The sequence below is a fragment of the Lygodium microphyllum genome, chromosome 13, assembly GCF_053477565.2.
Source record: "Lygodium microphyllum isolate KBCC chromosome 13, Lygodium_microphyllum_v1.1.10, whole genome shotgun sequence".
Taxonomy (NCBI): Eukaryota; Viridiplantae; Streptophyta; class Polypodiopsida; order Schizaeales; family Lygodiaceae; genus Lygodium; species Lygodium microphyllum.
In genome coordinates, this window is record NC_141147.1 from 3,725,773 (window position 1) to 3,739,823 (window position 14,051).

The window sequence follows — 14,051 nt, forward strand, 5'->3', positions numbered from 1 at the left end:
GTATTACGACATGGTACATATCACAATAGTTAAATCTCTCTTGTACGTATTTGTGAACAGGTGATCTTCTATCCAAACCCCCGACAACCTCGATGGTGGTATGTTATACCTTTAGCTCCCTGAAGTGCGAGAGTATATGATCAAAGTGATATTCCAAGCATAGAGATAAGGATAATATGCAAATAGAGGGGTCGATATTGCAAGGGGTGGAGGCCACCAAAATCTTGAAGCATGTAGAGCAGCCAGCATTGAGTAACAATGATGGAAATATAGAAGTTTAAGAATTCTTTGAGAACGAGGTGGACTCATTCTTTTGTGGTGACATATCTATCAATCTTCCAGTTTATGCCGAGTTGTGTTAGGAGATTGACATGGGACCATAGGATACTTCATACTTGGAGCATCCATCTACTCAATTCGTTGAGAAATCGCTTATAAGGGTACATAAGATATGCATTTTAGGTAATATAAATTTTTAAAGATTTATATTACCGTGCTTTGTATGATTTAAATTGATTATGCTAACATCATTTTTTGTCTGTGCAGGTGATCTTTGTGGATACTTAGATCATTAGGATGAGTCGAGGGATGAGCGATGAGGAGTTGCAAGATATCTTCACACGCATATATCTAGATTAGATGGTGAGATTCAGAGACATGATGGACCAGGAGCTCTCTCGGACATCGTCAGGTTGCTCTATTAGATATACTTCGGTGCGATGTGATGCTTCAATTTTGAGCAGACGAGGTCGACGCTCAAAACTTGGGCCAGGAGGAGGGAGTGCTTTAGAGGGATGCTGCAAAGATTCGGATGCAGTGAGCCCACGGTCGGCTCGGGATACAGGTGCTACTCCTCACTCTCGTGGAGGTTCTAGAGAGCATGGCTCAGGTGGTTGCTGTGGAGGCACGGATGCGGTGTCTCCGTCTCGTCATTCTGCTAGAGTTGCATCACCTTCGGGATTTGTCACACCTGTGGGGACGTCTACTCCTGTCACTCCAGCTTTTGCTCAGCCATCCGGAGGTGGCACCCCTATGGGTGCTACTCCGAAAGATACTATCCCAGTCGGTACACCAGATGTACATGGGTCTCCTGGATATGCCCAAGAGCATAATCACAGGTGGGAGAGGACCCATCTTAGGCATATCCCAGAGGGTTATGCCTACCTTGTAGATGATAGGTCAGGAGCCATCATCATGAATGATGAGGGAAGAAGGGTGATGGCTCGCATGAGAGAGTTTTTTAGCACAACATCTTGGATCATTGGAAAAACATACCAGAGGGGGGCAAGGACTACATAGTAGTATCCTTGCATGAGGAGTTTCCGGTACCAGCCGCAGCAGATAGGTTTTCTATGGGCTGGATGATGGAGTGTATGCGTGCATATATGTCACATAGACGATCGGACGCACCACTCAAGAGTGGGGTTGCAAAGCTCAAGTGGCTAGACACAGACGACTGGTGCCGACTTAGGGAGGATGCTACAGATTCTCTAGGATGTTGGAGACATTAGCGCGAGGCAGTGAGGGCACGACTAGAGACCAGAGTGGTCCATCATCTTGGGAGTAGCGAGCACATGATATATCTGGAGGACTTTGTAAGTTTTTCTTTTGTTTTGCTTGCTTATTTTTTTGCAATATCCTTTGTACTGAAAATCGTGTTTCTAACAATTAGTAATTTGTTTTCTTTGCAGCACTCCATTACAAATCACGATCCGACTGGCCTTGAGACTCGATATGCAGAGAGGCACAGTCTCGCTGCATTGATCGACTGATTGTATGGATGCGATGGCACTATAAGTCACTTATCTTTCTTGTCCGTAGTTACCATGTTTAATTAGAATGCATTATTGTATAGTGGATTGATGTGTAGTTGTTTCTTGTTTTGCAGAGTCTATTCGATGCTCCTTTGCGGCGGGATGAGCTTTCAGATGGTGATGATCTATAGCTCGCCCTTGGATCCCTGGAGTTCATACACCCTTTTTTTTTTGTCACGTGATCTGTGTAGACATTTTCTATGTAGTAGTTATATCTTGCCATGATTGTACCAGTCGCTTTCATTATGTGATCATGTATCTATTTCATGTATCAGTGTTATGATTTAAGTACACTTTGTCTTTATTTACACGAGCATTTGTATACAGTGAAGAAACTATTTTGTATGGCCCAAATATAGCATAAACTGCCATGCCACAATTTTTTTTTTCCCTGTTATTGTTGCTATTAGCATTGCAAATTTACTGCACGCGTCATTATTAGCATCACAAAGCATCATTATTAACTTCGTTATTTGCATCGGTAAATGCGACGCTGATACCGATTCAAATAGCGATGCTGAAAATGATGCTAATACCGATTGTTCTATGGCATCACCAATAACAATGCTTTTTGCGACGGGGAAAAATTTCTTTATTAACATTTTCGTCGCTTTTAATGTTGGTATAAGGCCTATATCTTGTAGTGTAATATACGACTCTTTAATGCCCTCATGACTTTTCAGCATGAAAATATATTAGAATCATTCTCATTCTTGCTTCTTAAAAGGGCAGAAGTTAAAAAATGATATAAAATGATATACACATCATATTTTAAGATTATTTTTTACCCAGAGACATCTTTTTGACTCAGAGTTTCCTTGTAAAATTTTATTGTTTTTGGACAAGTATATGCCCATTTGTGGGCATTTCGTCATTCCCTCTTAAAGCTCTAGTTTTGTTTGAAATTTTGTTTACTCTTCTCATTCCCTCTAAAATATGGTTTCTTGCATACGAATTCTTTTGAAGCAATACTCTGTACTATCTACAAAGCTCTCTACCCCGCTACAAGCAATCTTAGGAGTGGTTTTGATAGCATTTTCTGAAATCAAATAATCTCTATCTACAACACTCTCTACCCTACTACAAGTAATCTCCCTCTTCAGTACTGTGCTATAAGATATCTTCATCTTCAACACTCTGTAGTACAAGCAATCAAGTGATAATGGAGGTATCTTTATTATTTAAATCTATGTGATGTTATTATTCTTCATAGTTATTGTTTAATCCTTAAGTGTCAATTCATAGAGAGAGAGAGGGGGAGAGAGAGAGAGTGAAAGAGGGAGAAGGGGGGAAGAGAGAGGACTATGTGAGATGAATTAAGAAAATAAGTGATAGAGTGACAGAGAGTAAATTAGGATAGAAGATAAGATGATGTTATTGTTCTCCACTAGCCAAGATTCCGTATATATGTATTTAACTATCTTTGATCAATTCACAGAGAGAGAGAGAGAGAGAGAGAGAGAGAGAGAGAGAGAGAGAGAGAGAGAGAGAGAGAGAGAGAGAGAGAGAGAGAGAGAGAGAATATTTTGGATAGAACAGAAGATAAGATTGGATGCTAATTAGAGGTAGATTAAAAGCTAAGATTACATGGAGATTAGGGGTTGATTAGGGTTTATCATGATTGAAATCAAGGGAAAGAGACAAGATCCAACTGGGTAAAAAAGAACACAGATATAGTGAATCAAAGGGGTGTAATTGTGTGATTTGAGCCAATCTAGAATTAGTTGCATGCTGTTGGATTGATGCTGACCTGCTACTCCCAGATATTTAGACGTTCGTGCTATTGATCAGAAAATTGGCATTGACTCCTTAGGTTACTATTAATCAAAGAGGTGTAATTGTGTAATGTTAAAATTGGCATATATTTTTCTTTACAGGATGCAAGTGCAGGACATACCAAGAGAAAGAGAGATATTCACTTTCAATTGGAGGATGAATATGCACCAATGTTCAAAAGAACTGTAGAAAGGGATGATGCAATAAGATACATGATGCAACAAGAAAGAAATGCAAGGAAAAACAACGTGGACCTTTGAGTTGATGGGCACATTTATCCACCCGATCTAGTCACTCAAAGGCCACCACAATTTGAAGGGCTTACATCATTTGTAAAGTTTTTTTATGAAGGCAATGAAGGATTGTATGGATACACATGCAGACTTATCACACAAGGATTAGTAGGGGTTCATCAAGCCTTGAAAAATATGTAGACAAGATTACAAGGGAATATGCAGTCTTTGATGGAAAGGATAGATTATTGGTTGAGAAGGATAGGGAGAACCATAGCATACAACAAGCAATGTCTGTCATTGAAGATGCTATGCAGGCTACATACGTGCAAAATATTGAGTTACAGTCTAAAGTTATGGACTTGGAGAAGGAGAATCGAAACATAAAGAGGAAGCTCGCAAAAACTTTGGAGATTGAACCCACTTTAAAAACCAAAGAAGCACATTGGCACATCCGATTAGTTAAACCAATTCACCAATTAACCAAAGGAAGTTGATAATATCATAGACAGATTTATGTTCAATCTGCTACAATGAGAAATATGTTCCCTCATGCAGAGAATGATACTATTGCCAAAGTCCTAAGCAAGGATATGGTCAAAAATGCATTGGAAAATCATAAATTCAAGGACATTGTAAGTGGTGTCACAAGTGAACATCTTAGGGATGTGAGCAACTTGTTTATTGCTACAGATGCTCAAGGGTTATGTAACAAGGTGGGAATGAGTTCTAAGTCATGTAGTATGCTCTATATCAACAATTGGATACATGATTTAAGCAAGTCTTCAAAACTAAGCGAGTAATGCCTCTACCAAAACCATTTCACGTGAAGAAGACTCAAAAATATCTAAATGAGAAAGTTTTAGAACTAATTGGTGAGCCAACGCATCTGGAAAATACACACATATTGAAGTATGGTTCCAAAGAATTTGCATTTGTATTGAATGCATCCAACAACTTTGTATTGGATATATGTATGATTCAAATTGCTATGGTCATGTTCTAGAATATATCTATGAAAGAATGTAGAGGCAAGCTTAAGTTTGTCCTCAAACTTGATGAGAATGAGATTATTAAGGGGCAAAAACTTGAGCGTGCGAGTATAACACTTATGAATCGAGCATTGGATCCCAACATCGATGAAAACCATCCTTTATACTTCAGTGTACAGTTAGAGAATGAAATATGGTGGCTTGCAGCATTTGAAGTACCAAAGGAGGACCATGAAGTACTTAAAGTTTTTTTAAACCTCACTAATATACCCAGTGTTATTCAACAGCAAAATAATGGAGCAATTTTACACATCAAGGGGTTTGGGGACTATCAAGTTGAATGGCATCTTGGAGGTGATTTAAAAACATTGAAGTGTATGTTTGGTTTATCAAATGTAACAAATGCAAAATTTCTGTGTATATATTGCATGCAAACTAGGAAGAAAGGGAAAGATGGAAAGAAAAAATGGCTTGCCAAGGTAGGACAACAAGGTGCTCCAACACGTTATCAAAAATTCATATATGAAGTGAGAAAAGCAAGATATGAAAACAACATAGCTAGACAACACCACGCAGAATGGTTAGCAACCCAAGAGAGGGATGGCAAGAAATGGAGACCTAGATAAAGATAATACTTTTTGATGCATTTAGAGTCTACGAGAGAGCATAGGTACCCAAGATATGACACATCAATACTCCTATCTTTAACATGAGATGTCATCTTACAAATTTTGTTTAAAATTTCGAAGGTTTATCACTATGTTTTTCAAACTCGATTTCGAACTATGTTTTTTAATTTTAAAGTTCATTTACACTACAGTAAGTTTAAAAGTTTCGTACTTAAGTCAAGTCTCTCCTTTCATTTTTTCCCATTACTCTTCACTCTACCCTCCACCTTTCTATCCTTCATTATCACAACCATGGCACATTCCAAGCTTCCTATCAAGAAGGCACCTACAAGAGCAAGAGCTCAACACTCTTCTGAATCTAGCGAGCATACTGTGAGTGACAAAGGTCTGTTGGTGGCCGATAACGGTGGCCCTACTGCAGATAATAACGGTGGTGCTACTATGTCCAACAATGGTGGTGCTACTGTGTCCAACAATGGTGGCCCTAGTGTGGTCAATAATGATGGTTCGACATTGTCCAAAAATGGTAGTCCATGTGCTCCAGTTACTCCACCTCCCACTACTGCTCCAGCTGGTAATACACGTCCTCCAACACATAAGAAGCGAAGATGGAGACCAGGCACATCTACGCTACGCGTGCCAACTTGATTATTTCTAAGGCACCATTCTCTAGGTTGGTGGGCATAATCACATGTTCTTTTCAAGGAACTAAGCAAGGAATGTGGGGCGATGGTTAAGCCAAGCCTTGCTTGCTCTCCAAGAAGCAGCTGAAAGTTACTTGATTGATCTAATGGGTGATTCTCAAGTTAGCCATTCATGCCCGACGTATCATGATTAAGCCCATAGATATGGTTCTTGTTCGTAGGATCTGCAACAACAAGGATGCATTTAATCTTAATGTCAACAATATACTTTGAGAAGCTACCTTTTAATTGGATCTATGTTTTTAGCTCAGGTTTGATTGTAGATTGTAAGGAGCTTAGTTTTGGTTTATCTTTCCATTAGACCTTCAATTATTTGATAGTAGTGGCCTACAAAATGGAGCTAAATTTTTCCTAGCTCTAGTTGTACTTCGTGCAATGCACTATGTACCGTCTATTTCATGGTTTCGTAATGCCAAATCTGATATTTGTTATTCTATTTTGCCATGATTTGCATTGTGTGTATTTTCAAGTTTCTAATTTTGAAAGTAGTTTTGCTAAGGATAAATTCAATGCGCAATCATGCGCATATCAATGATTAGTTGTACATGGGCCGATGCACTATATCTTCACTGTATTTAGTGATTTGGTTGACATCACATTTAATATGCAATTGTGTATACTCGATGCAGTGGGGAGTTTTTCTGTTTATCACTGAAGTATAATCCAGTTCATGTATTTTCAAAAAATGATTGAACCATCAATTTTATAAATCGAAATCTGGTGAGACTTCACCCACATGCTGGGCATCATAAAAACTCATGGATATTTAAAAATTGGTCCCATCGAATCTCATGATTCAGGGCCCCAGATGCAAGCATCCGGACAAGTGTCCCCAGAGACTTCTAATGAGGCCAAAATTTGTTTTGGTAGCTGTTGTACCCTATAGGAGTCTATAAGTTTAAAGTTTCACCTCATTTTACACATTTCACTTTTGAGTTTTAGGTTTTCTCTCCTAGAAGACATGGCACACACCAAGCAAGCGGCCCGGAGACACCCCCTAGAAATCCTATGCAGAGGCCACCTTTGCCAGCTCCACCACCACCACCACGCTAGCATTGCAAGCGTCGATGGAAGCCAGGCACAATGGCTCTTTGTGAGACCTGCCATTACTAGAAGATCACACACCTCCTAATACCAAAGGCTCCTTTCTAGAAGCTAGTGTGTGAGATTATGGATAGCATACTCATTAAGAACAGCAGGAGGCACTTCCCCAATGGAACACGCTTGCAATAACCCGATCACTAGACTACCCAAGCCCTCCTTGCACTACAGGAAAATGCCAAAGCTTACGTCATTGACTTATTCGGAGACTCGGTCTCTGCAACAGTACATGCAAGGAGAGTCACCGTCACCGATAGGGATTTTTGCGGATAGTGAGGTTCTTCCGACGATGGAAGGACAGTCCTCTCGCAGAGATCAACAATGATAGGGGTGCACTACCAAAACATATACAAAATATAGCTTCCAAAGAGATTTTCTAAAACCCTGGTTGTAATGGATCCCATGTAAAATGTTATGAGTATGAATAATTTTTTTTGGCGCGTCTTATTTTTTTTTATTCGCTTGTTATTTGTTTTATTTATGTCTTTGAGTTATTGTTGCATGCATTCGAATGAATACATATTGCACACGAACTCGATAAAGCACTACGTATTAAATTTAGGGTACGAATCGTGTTGCATATAAATCCGATAAATAAACGTAATATTCAAGTAAAAAAACAATAATAAACGATGTGTATGACAAACTACATTGCACACAAATCCAACAAATATCAGTTTTCATTACTTCAAGAGAAGATTACAAATTACATTACATTGATGATGAGATATCATTTGGCACTAAGCACATCTACTCTCTCCTAGGCTTCTTTGAGCTAGACTCCCCATGGTCAGAGCTATTCTTGATCATAGGAAGCAACACATTTTGCCCTAGTAGTTCCTGCCTAATGACATTGGGGTCTTCAACACCAGCAACCATGCCGCCACGGCCCACCCTAGAAAAAAGTGGCCTAGAACTAGTACTAGAGAATAAGTAGAGGAGCTTCGAATGTTGAAGCAACACTACTTTCTCCAAGCTAGAGTTCATTGGGATGGTCTTGAGGGGCCCAGGCTTTGTTAGTGCCCTTAACTTCAAGAAGTTCTCACAAAAAGCCGGGGAGCATGTCTTATGGAATACAAAAATGTCACTCACAAGTTGGCCGATATACTCATTCAATGCCAAGTCCTACACCCTTCCTTGGCTACCAGATCAACCACCTTATCTAGATGAAAATTCATCTATATAGATAATGTCCTGCATCACACAAGTTCAGTGTCAAACTCACTATGCATGGAGTGTGGTAATGATATATACATTGGATTTGCATCAAAACTTACCAGTAGGGCCCCTAGGGCATCGGAGTGTGCACATCAAATTTTTCCAGGATCCGGCCCCCAGAGCTGCCCTGGCTAGACGCTCGCATTTGGGGGCTTGAATCTGCAAGCCTCTAGCCAAGGCAGCTCTGGGGGCCCGATGCAAGCAAAATTTGATGTGTAGATTCAGGCCCCTAGACCCGAGCCTTTGGCCAGGGCAGCTCTGGGAGCCCGAACTAGTAAATTTTGACGCAAATTCGATAACATTAATTCGATAACATTACCTTCTTTGCATCATCTATATGTTGCTATAATGGAGCATCCAGGTCTGCTCCTGCATCTCGGCCACCCTCGTCTCTCTCTTGGGAAGGTATTGCATAGTTGGGTCGAGGTCCAAAAATGCTTTTTTGCAACCGCTCGAACTCCTCATGTGAGATCTCATATTGTGGCACCACATTCTCAATTTGGCTTTGGATGCTCACAATGATAGAGATGTCATTGACACTCATGCCATCATATCGAGCCACCTCATCAACATATGTTGGCACATCTTGTATATCAAAATCTAGAAAATCATCAAGTGTATCACACACCATGATACAATATCGCTATTCTTCCCTTAGCTCCAAAATTTCTAGTACATTCTTCATAAGTAAATATTCCACCCCCTCGATGATGATAGCCTGGAGAGAAGCGAGGGGTGGCTCATCGCTTGTCAGCATCTCAACAGGACAAGGAGGTGGGTGCACAATGGCTAAGCTTTATGGTGCGTCTACTCTCGGATCGAGTGTGATCTCTTCAGGCTCCCTCTTGAAATACTATAGCTATGGCCGAGAGGGTGTATCGATGTCTTCCTCACTGTCCTCTTGCACTTCAGTGCACAAAACATATATGGCAAATGCTGCATCGCGCTCGATGAGATCCATCGTGGCGTGGTCCTGGAATGAGGTGGGCACTGCTCTGGCATGGAGATAGTGCTCCACATGCACGAGGGCTCGATTTATTACCTTTGCATGGCTTGATCCAGCATGTAAACTATATAGTAAATCTATGGTGACCCATCTGAGAGTAGAGTCCGGAATAGAGCAGGTGGTGAGAGGGTTTATTGCATCACAAAACGATGCTAGTATACTAGAGCTAGGGCCTACAGTAGAAAGCGAGCTCTCTAGACTCAAGGTCACGCAAAACCTAGGGTATATCTGGTCTCCTAAGTGTGTGTAGCATGTGGAGCTAATCCATGTAGCAAAGGTAGGAGTGGTAGCCATGGCACACAAAGAGAGAAGAGAGGAGAGCACAAGTGTAGGGAAATAAAGAATGAAAATGAAAATGAGTTTGGAGTTATAGCTTTTATGTATCTAGGGTTTTAAATAAAGGTTATTTTTTAACCCTAAAATTTCAAATTAAAACTCTTACCTTAGTTTCTTTATTTCAATACTTTAAAGTAACCATTAAAATTACTCATACAGACAAATGCTTTGTTCTACATTATTATATCCTCGAATATACTTGGATCGTTGAGCATATGCAAGTCCAACTATAGAAAATATAGAAAATTTTTAAGAAAAGAAATTTGAAAGACCTTCAAAATACCTTGGATTCAATTTAATATTTAATTTTAAGAAATAAGTAGAAGAGATTAGCTATAATATATCATTATGCAAAGATAATATTGCATAGATTATAGAACTCCAACATGCAATTTAAATATGATTTTAACTAGCACGATTGACTAATTACAGTATGTATTATCGCACGCTTGGATCATAGTAAAATAAGATTATCTAAATTGAAAGTACTCATAAGTGAAAAGAAAAGTTTATATTCATTCTTTATAAAAAGAAAATTACAAGGATTTCACTATCTCAAGGATATGTGGAGAAGCTCATTATTTACATGTCATGGATTGCTCACTACAAATCCTGACTGTAATGAACGGGGATCATGGAAACATGGCATGGGAACATACCAGTCAGACTAACGGTATATAAGGTGTAAGAGGGTATTTTGAGGCATCACAGAAATTATCAAGAAACTCTATTTTCACCTTCTCAAGCTTCCATGGCTTCTTCTTCTTATTTCTCTTCTTCCTTTTTCCCTCTTTCTCTCTCTTCTTCTTGCCTTTCTCTCTCATCTCCCTCTTCTCCTGCAGTCCTTCTCTCTCTCCTTCCCCTTAGTTAGGACAGTTAGATCTCTTTCATTACAAGTGGTATCAGAGCTTTGTCCTTGATCCTTCTCTTTTCCCATAGATTTAGGGCTCTCACAGTTTCCCACAGTTAGAAAACTCCAGTTACATCTCTCTCACAGGTACACAGGAGTACTCAGGCAGGCTGTTAGCCCTCTTGAAGACTATGGCAGCCTTTCTTGGAGTTTTCCCAAGAACCATGGACACATCTGGAGGCGGGTAGAAAAATTTGACAGGTTGTCACTAATTTTCATGCAAGTTTCTTGAGGTTTTTGGGCAAAAAGGAGGGTAGCACAGTTAGAGAAGGCCAAAAGCTCAGTTACTTTTCAAGAAGACCTTCTCTCTCCTCCTTCCACAAGCTGCCTACAAGATCCCATGGAGGAAACCAGCCCAAAATATTGCTCTCCCCCTTCTTCCATGAAGCATCAGCCTTGCCCCTTCACCTTCTGAAGCTCAGGAGCCACTGATCAAGCAGGGCTAAGCTAGGTGGTCATCCCCAACCCTCCAGGAGCAGCCCCGAAATTTGCGGCGCAAAAAATAGGTTACTTCCTGGCCTGCTGGGCAGCCCCCCAGCCCTCCTCTCCTCCCTGATCTCACTCTTGGCTCTTGGCAAGTCTCTTGGGCAACATTGAAGGCTTCCTCCTCAGCTCTTGGACTCTCCTTTCCACCTCAAGAAACCCTGATCTAGTGCAGTCCATGGTAGCCATGGAACCTTGGCATCAAGCTCAAAAATCTTGAAGATTTTGGTCTTTTCTTGGTCCTCGAGAGTCCCTCTTCAAGCCTAGCTCAAGATTTCAGCATCAAGAAGCACGGGAAGAAGATTAGAAGCAAGATTTGAAGACATGCACTTGTAGGTAGCCATGGCTATGGGAGTAGAGCTTCAATTTCAGCAAGAGCTCTTCATGGGAAGGTCCTGAGCCATCCTTCACCAAGCTTGACTTCACCCTTTCTTGACGGAGCACAACCATTTTGGAGCTATGGAGCATGCGAGATCAAATTGGAGCTCTCATGAAGGACTGAAGTGGCATTAGTGGCTGCCTTCTTCTCCAGAAGACTCAAGGTAACCGATTCTTGGCTCTCATTCTCTCGGTTTAAGCCTCTTGTTGAATCCTATCCACTTGTTTGAGAGAATGTATGAGTCCAAGTAGATAATAGGAGTCCCAGACATTGTATGCATGCTGAATATTAATCCCAATCATTTCCCTTTGATCTTATGGCATTGGAATGGATTTTACTCATGCTGAAGCTTCATTGAGATTATAATTTTGCTTACCCATAGCCCATTTGGCTTCTTGTGAATTGGCTGATAAAAGAAATCCATTGTATAAGGGTGAGTAGACAGTGAGTCACTGCCGGTAAGCTCTCTATCCCTATTCCCCATTCCAATTCCATGCACTTCATGAAAAGCCCAAAATTTTGATTTCTGAAATGCATCTCATGCTGGGTGTTTAATTAATAAATGTCTGCCATGTATATTCTGGGTGAGGAAAAGCCCAATGCCAAGCGAGGTGGAAAGACAAAAAAGGGGTGACCCCCCTTGCCATCAAAGACCCTGAAGGGGTGCACAACCCGGCCTGGGGGAAACTTTGCCCACCTCCCGGTGATCCAAAGCCCAAGAATTATTTTAGGTGCAAGTACATTTGATGGAATAGCCCGAGCCCTGATCATTTGAGTCTACATCCCTCTACATTCATTGGTAATGTCATGTATCACTTGGAAATGTATGGTGGATGCAATGCAAGAAGGAAAGTGTATGCAGTTATGGAAATGGTCTCAGCAATGAACTACGGATGCAAAGGATGTATGGCTATATGTGGCATTGAGAGCCACTATTGAGGCCCTGGATGTTTGGGATAAGACCCTCACCATTGGGATAAGGTATGCTCCTTGAGGGAGTCTTTGCAGGGTATTGCAGACAGTCAGTCCTACACAGTCAACCCACAAAAGTTGATTACAGCAAAGCCTTCTTGTGTGATTGAGCACGGACTCTATAGCTTATTTTGAAGAGGGTATCCTCTCCTTTGATCTGAACTAAAAACCTCCCTATTCCGCTCTACCGTTTGGGAGATACACTTAGTTTTGTGCCCAGAGGTACTGTGGGATAGGCAGCAGTCCTACACAGTCAGCCCACAAAAACTAATTACAGCAAAGCCCTGATCATTTACTGTCAGAGATATTTTTACATAGCCTTGTAGAGGGGATTGAGAGCTTTTATTTGAATCAAAAATTTTGGCGATCGGAGCTTTCTAGCTCAAGATATCGTCATTTCTATAACAGGGGGTCTGGTGGATTACACGGGATGGCAGGCCACAAGGGTAAAGCAAAGGCCCAGGAGGACTTTCAGCGTGAAATAAGGGGCCTCAATGAACAATCCTAGCTCAGCCCACGAGGATCATGAAGACATGTTTGAAGAGGGTGCCCTTGAGATAGACCGCTTATCTCTACTCAACCAAACCTTATGCCAACATGAGACCCATCATGCTGAACGACATCGAGAGATGGAGCAATGCCACAGGTGGATGGAAACCCGCCAAGATCACCGTCATTACGAGATGATGGCCAAGATGGGCTTACTCATAGAGCACATGGGTGCCCTCATCCTCGCCATTGCCCCCCCTCGGATTGACCCAAGGAGTATGTCCCTCCCCGTGAGGCTAACTGCCCTCCCCCTTGGAGACTGGGCGTAGCCCACAAGGTCTCGCTGGTACCCATGGCATTTCCCATAGCACTTATGAGACGTGTGAGCCTTCCACCCCACATGATGAGGCCCTCCTTCCCTCCCCCGTTACGAATCCTTCAAGCCCATCCTTGGCATCCCAACTCCCCCATAACGGAATGTATTTGCATACTCAAGGGAATGGCTTCAATGCAAATCTTGGCCAGCATGGAATGCACGGAGTACATGGGCAGCATGCACATGGCAATGGGCAGCATACACATGACAATGGGTAGCATGCAAGAAAGCAAGGTCCTAATGGGCAATTTGGTCCTCGTGTAGTGCAAGGGCAGCATGGCCCCCATGGATATTTTGGACAGCCGGGGATTGGACAGCAAGGCATGTATGGGCAGCATGTAGCACATGGCATTCATGGGCAACAAGGGCCAAATGAGCTACGTGACAAGATTGTGTTTACTAAATTCAATGGGTAGTCCTCATCCCCAGCTGAACTAGAGGAATGGACCTCTAAATTGGAAGCCTATTTTCTCATCTACCCCTATACCGATGAGGCAAAGATTATTTTTGCCTCCCTTCATTTAGAAGGTTTTTCCCACACATGGTGGAGATTTGTTCAAAGAGAAAATCAGCAGTTTCGTGATTGGGAAGAGTTCAAGATGCTTATGATCCAAGTTTTTGTCTCTCCAGTGG

The 14,051-nt window shown here is 41.4% G+C and overlaps 1 protein-coding gene across 2 annotated transcripts; it reads left to right on the forward strand.

Moving 5' to 3' along the window:
• The first annotated feature begins 205 nt into the window (after window positions 1–205).
• On the forward strand, window positions 206–2,113 carry LOC148026295 (uncharacterized). 2 transcript variants are annotated; one of them, XM_087690424.1, is made up of 3 exons: window positions 206–1,595; window positions 1,692–1,774; window positions 1,889–2,113. In XM_087690424.1, exon 1 carries the CDS (start codon window positions 640–642, stop codon window positions 1,297–1,299), a length of 660 nt encoding a protein of 219 aa, XP_087546550.1. In that variant the 5' UTR covers window positions 206–639; the 3' UTR covers window positions 1,300–1,595; window positions 1,692–1,774; window positions 1,889–2,113. The 2 variants fall into 2 exon arrangements, with proteins under 2 accessions (XP_087546550.1, XP_087546549.1); XM_087690423.1 differs by lacking the exon at window positions 1,889–2,113 and having other exon boundaries at window positions 1,692–1,794.
• Window positions 2,114–14,051: the final 11,938 nt, after the last annotated feature.

What these genes read in the sequence shown, in the direction of transcription:
- LOC148026295 (XM_087690424.1), top strand. Translation starts at nt 640, where the DNA reads ATGGTGAGATTCAGAGACATGATGGACCAGGAGCTCTCTCGGACATCG.